We start from the raw sequence: 12,448 nt of genomic DNA, 5'->3' as shown, positions 1-12,448 counted from the left end.
ACAATCAAGGTATCTTAATAGTATCAAAATGTGGGTAGAAAAGAAGCTACTTGTAGCTCAAGGCTACTATGAAGGTGCCAATCAAATTTGGGTGCCTTGATAGTCAAAGCCTCTTCCTCAACGCAACGCTCGTCGAAAGCCAAGGAATGTAAGATTCCTCCCTCTCGCTTTTGAGGTATGCAGGTGTAAGAACCTCCCCTTCTGATCTTATAATTATTCCCCTCTCTAAAATAAAAGAAAGATCCTGTTTTACCTTGTTTTGGCCTAGAGAGAGAAAATGTCTAGAGAGAGATAATTCAAAATTGAGATATTTTTTGATATAAAAATCCTCCTAGTGTGTACAGTTGCCATTGGGTGTATGTATGCACATTGAAGTCACTGGTTGTGACATTTGAGAGTACTGCAGTACCGCTGTGCAGAAAATACAGCAGTTGTGCAGAAAAACCAGAGTGCAGTTTCTGGTAAAATTGTGTGTTTGGCAAGATGTCTAATGATGGCATAACACAGATTGTGGCTGAGAAGCTGGACAAGAATAACTTCCATGCTTGGAGGTTCAGGCTGACTAATTTCCTGATGGGAAAAGGCTATTGGGACTACATTGAAGGTGAGCATGAAGAGGCACCGGAGATACCGGATATAAATCCGACTGCTGCAGATGTGAAAGAGTTTAAAGACTGGAACCAAGGAGCCAGGAAGGTTATGTATTGGCTCTCCATTAGTATACAGGATACCATGATTGGGCACATTCAGGATGCCAAGTCCCCCAAGGAGGCGTGGGACACCTTGGTAAAGCTCTATGAAACAAATACCAAGGCACGTAAGATACAGTTGAAGAATGAACTTCATACTGTGGAGAAAAAGAGCATGTCTGTGAATGACTATGCGTTGAAGATAAAGGGCATTGTCGAATCCCTTGCATCTATTGGTGTGTCAGTAGATGATGATGACAAGGTGGAAGTCTGTCTACGTGGTCTCGGGCCACAATACAAGGCATTTAAGACGTCTATTCAAACTCGAGAAAACATTCCCAACTTTACAGATTTGGTGTCTATGCTGATTATCGAAGAGAAGAACCTGGGTGAAGACCAACAGTCTTCACAAAGCAAAAACAGTTCAGAGCAACAGGCCTTCTACACGAGTTCAGGAAGAGGACGAGGTAGAGGAGGCCGTGGACGCGGTCAAGGAGGTGGCCGAACAGGTAATCAGAATTATGGCCAGCAGCAGCAGCAACAACAACAGTCCCAGAATCAACAACAACAACAACACGCAGGTGGAAGAGGCAAATTCAGAGGCAGGGGGAGTCAAAGAGGCCGTGGAAATTGGCAAAGGCAATATAATGATGCACGTGAATGCTACTATTGTGGTAAGCCAGGACATGTGCAGTCAGAATGTTATAAGAAGCAGGCTGACATGCAAAATGGGAAAGTGCAGCAAAACAACTATGCATCCTCAAGCAGAAATAATGAGGATAATGAAAGGTTGTTTGTTATGCAGCATGTTGTGAATGCCATGTCTGAAAATGTTGATGCAGCACAAAAAGATAATGTATGGTATGTGGATTCAGGCGCTTCAAACCACATGACGAGTCATGGGGAGTGGTTCAAGGAGATGAAAAACCCGGAAAGACCAGGTTTTGTGGAAACAGGGGATGACACTGCTCATCCAATTGCCCACATTGGAGATGTGCCATTATCTATGCAGGATGGCAAAGTGAAGTACCTTGCAGATGTACTTCATGTACCGAATATAACAAAGAATCTGGTTTCAGTTGGCCAGATGATTGAGCAGGGGTTGCAGGTTCGGTTTAACCCAGATGGGTGTTATGTTGAAGATTTCAAAGACAAGTGCAAGTTGGTTGCAAAAGGCAACAGAGTGGGCAGAATGTTTACGTTGAATGTAGACATGCCTGAAATGAGTGCTGCGATGTTTGCAAATGGTTCAGGACTTGTTGCAGACACAGACATATGGCATAAAAGAATTGGACATGTAAATGTGTAGAGATTGAAGTCTATGCAGACAAAAGGAATTGTGACAGGGCTGCCAAAATTTAAAGTGGAAGGTATGCAGAAAATCTGTGAAGCATGCCAATTTGGGAAGCAAACAAAGCATGTGTTTCCACGTAACAGATATGTGAGCAGAAATGCACTAGATGTTGTGCATTCAGATGTATGGGGTCCTACGAAGACCGTTTCTATGGGAGGCTGCAGGTACTATGTCACTTTCATTGATGACCACACAAGGAAAGTGTGGGTATATTTCATGAAGGAGAAGAGTGAGGTATTCACTCACTTTCAGAATTTCAGAGTTTTGGTTGAAAAGCAAACAGGGGAAATATGTAAAGTGCCTAAGGTCAGATGGAGGGGGAGAGTACTTCTCCAATGAGTTCTCTGAATTCTTGAAGAAGAATGGTATTCGGAGACAGTTCACATGCAGATATACTCCGCAGCAAAATGGAGTTGCTGAGCGAAAAAACAGGCACATTGCTGAGATTGCGCGAGCATTGATGGAAGAGAAGAATATGCCGCATTGCTATTGGGCTGAGGCTGTTTCTACAGCAGTATACATCATGAACAGGACTCCAACTGCAGCCATACATGATGTAACTCCAGAGGAGAGGTTTACTGGCAGAAAACCAGATTTGTCTCATCTGAAAGTTTTTGGATGCATTGTATATGTGCATGTGCCAGATGAGCTGAGAACTAAGCTGAATCCGAAAGCTGAAAAATGTGTGTTTATTGGATATTCCCTTGAGCAAAAGGGATACAGGTGTTATAACCCTGCTACACGTGAGTTGAGGGTAAGCAGGGATGTTGTCTTTGATGAGATGAGCAGCTGGTATGCTGCTGAAAAAGAAGCTGTTAGGGCTGATTTGAGTGGAAGTGTGGTTGCACAGAATGCAGGTCAGCAATCACAGTCTTTGAGTGGACCAGGAGAGTCCTCATCTAGTGGGTCTGTTGATAGACCATGGAGTGGCAGGCTGCGTCATAATACCAGTCCTGCAAATGTGATTACTACATCACGTAAAGGAAAAGAGAAAGTGGTTGAGCCCCTTGGTATGCCTGACATTTCTGCAGGGCATTCTCATGTTGATGGAGAGTCTAGAGGCTCAGATATGAGCCTTGATGACAATCCCAATTATGAGAACACCTGGTGTAAAGAAGGCTATGGAAGCCATGAATGAAAAGCTGCGAAGATCAGGGAGAGTGAAGAACCCTATGCAGAGATTTACATATGATGGTTATGTGGCACATCACTATGCATATATGGCAAAGGTTGTGCAGGTTGTTGAGCCCACATGCATTGATGAGGCTATTGGAAATGTGTGTTGGGAGAAAGCTATGGATGAGGAGATGAATGCACTATATGGAAATGAAACTTGGGACTTAGTGCAATTGCCTGAAGGCAAGAAAGCCATTGGATGCAAGTGGGTGTACAAAGTTAAACATAACAGTGATGGAAGCATAAACAGGTACAAGGCTAGATTGGTAGCCAAAGGATATACGCAGACATATGGGATTGATTATGAGGAAACTTTCAGCCCAGTTGCCAAGATGGCAACGGTGAGAGTTGTGATAGCAGTGGCTGCGTCAAAGCAATGGCCTTTACATCAGATGGATGTAAAGAATGCATTCTTGCATGGGGATTTGCAAGAAGAGGTGTATATGTTGCAGCCACCTGGATATGAGGATGTGGGTCACCCCGAGCATGTTTGCAGGTTGAAGAAAGCCTTGTATGGCTTAAAGCAAGCACCAAGAGCATGGTCTGACAAGATTTCTGAATATCTTGTCACTATTGGCTTTTATGTAGCCAATGCAGATTTCTCATTGTATGTGAGACATGGTGATAGAGGAGTTGTGCTTGTTGTCATCTATGTAGATGACTTGATCATTACGGGGGACCATGATGCAGAGATCTTTGATGTAAAGATCTTGCTTAGACAGAAGTTCGAGATGAAGGATCTGGGAGAGCTCAGATATTTCTTGGGCATTGAGGTGATTAGGTCACCACATGGTATTGGATTACTGCAGAGACAGTATGGCTTGGACATGTTGTCCAAGTATGGTATGACAGGCTGTAAGCCTATTTCTGTGCCATTGGATCAAAATGGCAAGTTGAGTGCAGATTCAGGAGAGATCTTGGAGGATCCTACTATGTACAGGAGCATAGTAGGAAGTTTGATCTACATGACGATCACCAGACCAGATTTGAGCTATGCTGTTGGGTTGGTGAGTCAGTTTATGCAGGTTCCACGGAAACCGCATTTAGATGCAGTGAGACGCATACTGAGGTATGTGAGGTCTACTTTGCATTGTGGACTATTCTATGAGACTGGGACAGAGATATGTGTACATGGGTACACAGATAGTGATTGGGCTGGTAGTATCACAGACAGAAGATCTACCAGTGGATTCATGTTTTCTTTGGGGAGTGCTGCTGTGACTTGGAGCAGCAAGAAGCAGCCTACGGTTGCTCTATCGAGTACGGAGGCCGAGTACAGAGGAGCTGCTCTGGCAGCATGTGAGGTAGCTTGGTTGAGAAAGCTACTTGCAGATTTGGATCTATCACTGGATAGACGAGTTGTCATTTTCTGTGACAACATTAGCAGTATACAGTTGGCCAGGAACCCAGTCTTTCATGCTCGTACGAAGCACATAGAGGTCCACTACCACTTCGTCAGAGAGAAGGTCTTGGCAGGAGATCTTGACCTTGTTTATGTCAGCACAGAGGATCAGGTAGCTGACATCTTCACCAAAGCATTGGGTACAGAGAAGCTCCGCAGATTCAGGGCTTCGCTTGGTGTACATGAGATGGAGTTGAGCTCGAGGGGGAGTGTTGAGATATCGAGCTCTAGTGAGGCGGTGGACACTGATGACCCGCCTGGGGGATAGGCCCCACACTTACACCACTGGCATGGTTGGTGAGATCTTGGGTGATATGCGGCCAGTGGGATGACAGGCTGTGTAACAGCCACTCTAGAGACTGGCATAGTTATAGCGCCATCTCATTTAGTCGGGTTCACACTATAGAGAACCCGTGTATGTATTTGGTTGAGTACCTTTCATATTGTGTGTACTCTTATTCTTGTATATGGAGTGTTGAGTGTTGAGTAGAGAAGAAAAAGATTTTCAGCCTCTCACCTTGTGTGTTCTCTATTAGGGTTTTGTGAGTGTGTGTGTGTGCTTGCAAGAGCTCAAGCTCTCCTCCCCCCTGCATCTTTTCACGTACCTCATGCCCGTTATTATTTACCTAAATTTTGTTTTTTTCCCAGTCAGTTTGTGCTCACCGACTCTTGGCTTTTTTCAAACTCACATTCCTCCTTTCAACTGGCTCTCTGCCTACCGTAAACCCCACAATAGATGCGTATCCGCCAATCTTCTCTGCAAACCCAGTGTGTGGCTTAATAAGTCGTCGTCTGAGAATGCCTGCCACATGGTTGTTGATTGCCATTCAAGGCAAAGTCTAGAATGAAGGTTAACTTTCATAAAGAAATAGGAACTCATCACAAGAGCACATAAATTGCCATGAGCACAAAGACACCAGCTTCAACACAACACAGTAACATCAGAAGAATGGTTAAGGAAAAAAATTACTGTCACAAAGATGTTGCATTCCTTGAACAACTGAGAAAGGCTGTAGTCATATTTACAGCAGAAGATAGTTCTCCACCCTCATGTCTAGGTTTGGAAGATAGCCACATATAGATCACGAAACCAAGACTATTGTCACAGATGTCACCATTACAGTTTTGCATTGAAAACAAAACATAAATGACACACCATACTATCTGTCATCAGTGAAATGCAACATGAACATGCTTGCAACACTTACTGATGAGCACACAAGATTGCCATGGAAATTAGCCTGCTGAAGGCAGGATGATTTATATTCCCACTCTTTATGAGGAGACTTCACAGTGCGCAGGCTTAAAGCCATCATTTACAATGAAGACACCATTGAAATATTAGATTGAAATGATGAGATTTTTGCCTGCTTCTGAGCCTGCAGGTTAGCCACAGCACGCTGCACACCATCACACCCCAGACAAGCATACAGAAATTTATGTTCAAGTTTCTCAAGCCCATATCCAGAATCATGGGGCACTCTCTCACATAGCATATTTTAGTTCAAATTTGTGCTTTACACTACACACAATCTCGGGGGCTAATATCTGTATTTAGTAGAGTAATCCTTGGGGGAGATGACCAAGCCACGGCCTTTTCTTGCACCTCGGTACACCGTCTCAACAATGTTGATGAACTCTTGCTTGTCTTTCAAGGCCCAGTTGATCTTGTTGTTGTTACCAGTGCCCAGATCGATCATGATGTGCTTGTTGCGGAAAAAAAACATGATCGTGCAGGGGTCATACAGCTCGTACATGGTGTTAAAGTCGGGCACTTCAGTGATGTCCACTAGATAGATGACAGCAAAATTCTTGATGGTTTCTGCAACGGAGGCAAGCACCTCATCCATCTGTGAAATCCTTAGCAAACTCAGAAATCCTAGCAGAACTTAGAAACCCTAGAAAAGCCCTACAAAAACCAGAAAATCCCAAGAGAAACACAGAAACCATAACAACTCAAAACCCTAGAGAAAACACAAAATCTAGCACAAATCAGAAGCCATAGCAATCCAGAATCCCTGAAACCCTAACAAAACTGAGAACTTCATTACCTGCATGCAAGTTTCGTCCCAATCGTGGCCGAACCTGATCACCACTGCGCGCTCCTCTTCGGCCAGGATGGCCTGATCCACTGCCCAGCCCGAGTGCAGATGAGGTAGAAGGTAGGACATGTTGCCCTGTTGTGTCGCTTCCAAACACTACTTCCGTTCGTCTCTGTAAACCCTAAGTCGATGGATCTCAAAAAATTCAAGAATTGTTTTGTCTTTCCTACACCCGCTAGTATATATTTGTTTCAAATATACGCTTATAGGAAATAAAGTACTTGAAAAAAAAAGTAAACGGAAAATTCTTCCTCTCTTTTTCTCTTCCTTTTAGCGCGCTCTCTCTCTCTCTCTTATGAGTAATAAAATCACAATATAAATATAATAATGTAACATTATATAAAAAAGACACAATATTCAAATACATTAACATGTGTATTAATATGTAATTTTGTAAGCAATAAGTATGTCTTGATAGTTAAGCGAGAAAACCATGATAGTAGCTCAATTGGTAGGAGAGGACGAGTGTTATCCCAGAGGTCCTAGTTGCTAAGGTTTCAAAAGATACATAGATGACAGAGACTATGTCCGGCTTGTCCAGCCACTTGAATTCATCACTATCTTGGAGTCTAATTAACTTGAGTGCAATTAGTACACACTCATCATCATGAGTTCACTTAGGTTTCACCCACCTTAGATTTATCATGCTAATTGTGTCATCATTAGTGTATAAGGCTTTGATTAGGTAGATATCTTATTATTAGGAGAGCTTGATCCATGATTGTTAACAAATGGATCAAAGGAGAAGGATACCTTAGCTTGGGGAGATTTTTATGCAGAAGAGGACATGGGTGCAAGGGAAGTTGTAGGGTGATGGAGAAACAATTCTCCTTAGAGAAGTTGGAAGCCGAAGAACCCACTCACATAAAAAGAACGTTGAGATGTCAACACAAGCTGACACTCATGACATGCATGGGTGACCGTTCCACATTTACACCACTGGAACATCTGACATGACGGATCTTTTGCCAGTGATTCTACAGTGAGACTAGAGACTACACCTACCTAGTCCAACCAAGTTATGGCATACTTATCTTGCCAGCTCACCTATTTAGCGTGTTCACAATTATGGACCGCTTGTACATAGTACTCTAGTACTTATGTTGGGTTTTCACTTATCTTTTGAAGCTTTCTTTTTTGAGAGTGGTGCGTAGTACTTTATACTTAAGTTTTGCAACCAGATTTGCATTTCAAGTGCGTTTCGGCCTCCGTTTAAGCACTATAAGGTGTTTTCGGGCACTTTTGGGAAGCTTCATTTTAGAACTATTTTTGTCCGAACACTGGTTATTGCAATGTAGTGCATTTGGATGTCCAGACAATGATTACATATGTATTTTGATTGTGGGTGTATATACATGTACTTTGGTCCTGTACTGTGATATAGAGATTGTGCAGAAGTACCGATACATAGCATATACTAATGTATCACTCATTACATATAGAAATTATCTATTTACAGATCTCTCGTTGTTGCAAGCAAAGATGCCTGATAACATCAACCAGATTGTCAGTGAGAAGCTTAATAAGAACAACTTCCATGCATGGAAGTTTAGAATGACCAATTTCCTGATGCGAAAAGGATTTTGGGACTATGTTAAAGGAGACAGTGTGAGGAGCCTTTGGAATTGCCTTAAGAGAACGTAACTCCAGTAGAGATAAAGGTGTTCAAAGACTAGAACCAGGTGGAAGAAAATTCATGTATTGGCTTTTAGTCAGTGTAACAAACACTATGATAGGACATATACATGATGACAGCACTCCAGCAATTGCATGAAAAACCTAGTAAAGATGTTCTAGATAAACACAAAGGCAAGGAAATTACAGCTAAACAGGAGCTGCATATAGTGGTGAAGAATAACATGTCTATCAATAAGTATGCATTAAAGATCAAGGGTATTGTTGAATCCTTTTGATCTATTAATGTCTCAGTGGTGGAAGACGATGACTTGGTGAGCATATGTTTGAACAAGCGCGGCAAAGAATACAAAACATTCAAGACCTCTATTGTTGTAAGAGAGAATGGTCCCAACTTTCAAGATTTGGTGTCTTTGTTAATTATAGAAGAGAAGTCTTGGGGTGAAAGATTCTTCCTCCGAAAGCAAGAACACTTCAAAACAAGCCTTCTACTCAAACTCAGGTAGAGGTAGAGGTCATGATTGAGGCCAAGGTGGTGGCCATTTTGGAAATTAGAATTATGAACAACAGCACTGATTCGCAGCAATATATGACTTGTCATGGGGTGAGTGGTTTAGAGATGCCAAAAATTTGGAAAAACTAGGATATGTAGAGACGGGGGATGTCACAATTCATCCTAAAATCGAAGGATGGTCATGCATACAACATATATACAAGAGCTATATACAAAATCCAAATGAAGAAAAGACTTCCTAGATCAAATGGAAAGCGAAGAGATCATCTGACCATAACCGTAGTCCTCCTGCCACTTGGATCAAAAGGGTAAGTCGTATCACTCCCAAGCCATAAATGTATTGCCACCACCTAGATCAAACATGAAGTGTCACTGCCCCACCATCAAAAGGTACATGCCATGATCGAATGAAAATCCCTAAAATGTGCTATCAAGATCACGATATGAAAATCTATTTGGATAAAAAATGAATGTGTCATGATGATGTGCCACATCAATAAGCACAATACTCACCAATTGGCCTCCAACATAACCAAGAGTGAATGCCCCACAAATGGTATCTGTATCAATGCATAGGCATCCACACGAGCATCACAAAAGAATGCCTCGTAATCTAAATCAATGCATGGATCAGAAATTGATGTATCATGATGGCATGCCTCATCATCTATACATAGCATCCACCATGAACATCATCATCAAACTTTATATGGCATTGTTATGGGCTACCACACCTCCCAAGAGGGAACTCCACACAACCACAAGCGAGAAAAGCAATAAACACAACAATCGTTAGGTACTTACCAATGCTTCGAGCTCACGTCCCTTGAGGCTCCCCAAGCTTGCTTTCGGAAGCTCCACTTCTCCAATCTCCACCTCCACACTATTACCGCGGAGTCGCTTGCACCACAATGCAAGGCAATCTACCTCTCACTCTCTCACACACATGCATGAAAGAGGAACATGCCCTTGAGGCTCCCCAAGCTTGCTTTCGGAAGCTCCACTTCTCCAATCTCCACCTCCACACTATTACCGCGGAGTCGCTTGCACCACAATGCAAGGCAATCTACCTCTCACTCTCTCACACACATGCATGAAAGAGGAACATGCACTCCACTTCTCCAATCTCCACCTCCACACTATTATCGTGGAGTCGCTTGCGCCACAATGCAAGGCAATCTACCTCTCACTCTCTCACACACATGCATGAAAGAGGAACATGCACTAGAGTACACATTCTCTCTCTCTCTCTCTCTCTCTCTCTCTCTCTCTCTCTCTCTCTCTCTCTCAAGACAAAGACAAGATCTCTCATAGCACAAAGGGGGATTGTGTCATTTCATTATGCGAATTGCCTTTTATACAACTGGCCCTTATTCACACTTGGGCGCCAAAAACTTACTAACTAAGGCCTTAGGTGGCCAGTATCTCAAAATGTACAACTTTTATAGTGCCTTTACATGACACTTATTAATTTTCTCAATTAAAGGAGCATCTTTGTTAATCCAAAATGGGATTAACATCCCCCCTTACTTGATGTAGGTAATATCCGTAGAACCTTTACCGAGGTCGAAAGACCTACTAGTCGTTGAACTCATGTCTATAGAAGTTGCAGCAGGACTGAAGCTTTTTAAGGGTTCTTCAAATAAAGAAATGTTGAATGGGAAGTCCAGAACCCGGTGTCGACCATGTCTTCAAACGTGACATGCATATATCCTGGAAGACACCTTAGGTGATGATAGTAAAGCATCATGCCTCTTTCATGGCCCTCTGTTCATGTTAAAGAAAAGTTGCTCTGCATCAAATCCATCATGTTTTTCTTATGGTTGATCGATGAGGACTACGATCAACTTTAGGAATCTCATAGTAGCTACTATATCTAGATTTGGGATTCTACGCCATGCTCTTATCCATGTGAGAAATTGATGTCTTTGACTTGTTATATCTTGGAATGTTGATGGTGGCGAGAAATCCGAAAAGTTGTAGCACACATGAGAATCCCTTTTCTTTGCCTCTTGGAATTGTAGTGGAGTCAAGCGCCTTTTGAGTGGCATGAATAAAGGATCTACTCTTTGTGCTAGCGGCGGGGAGCTCTAGTAGTACTGATGATGACTATATTCGAGCACTGTTAGGTACTCCTTTTGCCATTCCGGTTGAATGCCAAAATCTGCCAAGGGGGGGTTGGTATCATCTGTGTGGATAGTCGTGTAGCCTCTGCTTGTATGCACTGGTGGGTGTTGCTTCCGCCATCTGTGAAAACAATAGCTGATTATAAATGTGACAATTCTAATTTCCAGCAAATCAACCAATTTGCGGATTGGCCAGCTTTGTGTGATGACTCACATTTTCCTATAATGTCCCTTCTCCACCCATTGGTAATAGCTCCTCTAAATCTGGGATTGGGGCTCGGAGAGGGTATGGAACGTAAGGTTACCTCCTTGGCTCCATGGTCGAGTATGCATCCGGCAATATTCTTCTGGTAGGCTCGAAGGGTGTGATTTGCATCAGAACATTAAACATAAGTTTTGGTTTCAAGAGTGGATTTCCTGCGTGGATGAAGTCCTCATATTCTACAGCGGTCAAAGACTCAAGAATATTATCATCAAAAAAAGCGTGGATATCATCATGAGGTGATGGCCACATACCTCATCGAGTGGCCTTGGTGGAGATAGTGTTGATGCTAGCAACTCCTCGAGGGCAAGAGTGTTAGTGGGAAAATTAACTGGGAGAGAAGATGCAATCTGCCTCAGTTTTGTTAGTTGGAGATACATTAGGAAATGGGTTTAATAACTTACTGGCCATGGATGAGAACACTGGATAAGTAGAAGATGAGGAGGGTCCTTGTGTTTCTTCTTGACCCTCTCCGGAGCTTGGGGGCACGAGGCTTGTTAGTTTTCATAAATTCATGAAGATCATTTATATCATCTGTGGTTATATGAGAATATTCTATATGCTCTTTATCAAAATTAAAAATTACATTAGTGAGGATAGCCTCTAAATGTTTATGAATATTTCGGTAAAGCTTTATAATACCAAAAGGATGATATAATGTAGATTCTATGAGATTTAAATGTTGATGGTGGGTATTATATACTTCAGTCCATCCATGGCTAATAACCCATTGATAACTCTATGCAACCACCTCGTAGTTGGTAGGTGTTATTGGGATATCATCTCGGATAAACAGGTTGAGTTTATCGACACTGTCATCTAGGATGCTTGATTATTGTAGCACCTGACACCAACTATGGAGGTTTAGCACTATGGGATGTAAGGGAAAGAAAAAGATATCAGTTGGGTCAATAAGCACTATATCCCCCTAGAGGATTCCCATTATGATTGTGGGGTTTGCATCTCTCTTTGTGTTCTGACAAATTAGTGTAAGGTATCCTAGATTGAGGTCTTCTGTGAGGTTGGTTTCATATTGAAGGAGAGAGAGGGTTAGTGTAGATAAAAATAATGTTAGTTGAGGAGGGGCCCAAGGAGTCACTGGCAACAATCTTTGAGGCGCGTTCGATGAGGAGTTGTAATTCATCAGTCTGTTCCATCCTTTGAGATCTTTCCTGGAGGGTGAGCTGG

General features: G+C 42.4%; 1 protein-coding gene across 1 annotated transcript; it reads right to left on the bottom strand.

Annotated features, from left to right (window-relative positions):
* Positions 1-5,845: 5,845 nt before the first annotated feature.
* Positions 5,846-6,956, bottom strand: LOC147623051 (thioredoxin-like protein YLS8). Its single transcript, XM_086821081.1, has 2 exons — positions 6,673-6,956; positions 5,846-6,471 (listed from the first exon to the last, which is right to left on the bottom strand). Exons 1-2 carry the CDS (start codon positions 6,790-6,792, stop codon positions 6,163-6,165), a joined length of 429 nt encoding a protein of 142 aa, XP_086677207.1. The 5' UTR covers positions 6,793-6,956; the 3' UTR covers positions 5,846-6,162.
* Positions 6,957-12,448: the final 5,492 nt, after the last annotated feature.

This window comes from Cibotium barometz, chromosome 27, assembly GCF_041138505.1.
Source record: "Cibotium barometz isolate CiBa-2024 chromosome 27, ASM4113850v1, whole genome shotgun sequence".
NCBI classification, from domain to species: Eukaryota; Viridiplantae; Streptophyta; class Polypodiopsida; order Cyatheales; family Cibotiaceae; genus Cibotium; species Cibotium barometz.
Note: the sequence above shows the minus strand (reverse complement) of the source record. Positions and strands in the feature narration are given on the sequence as shown.

What these genes read in the sequence shown, in the direction of transcription:
- LOC147623051 (XM_086821081.1), bottom strand. Translation starts at nt 6,792, where the DNA reads ATGTCCTACCTTCTACCTCATCTGCACTCGGGCTGGGCAGTGGATCAG. An exon ending in GGGACGAAACTTGCATGCAG is followed by an intron (nt 6,472 to 6,672) that starts GTAATGAAGTTC and finishes AGGATTTCACAG; the next exon opens with ATGGATGAGGTGCTTGCCTC.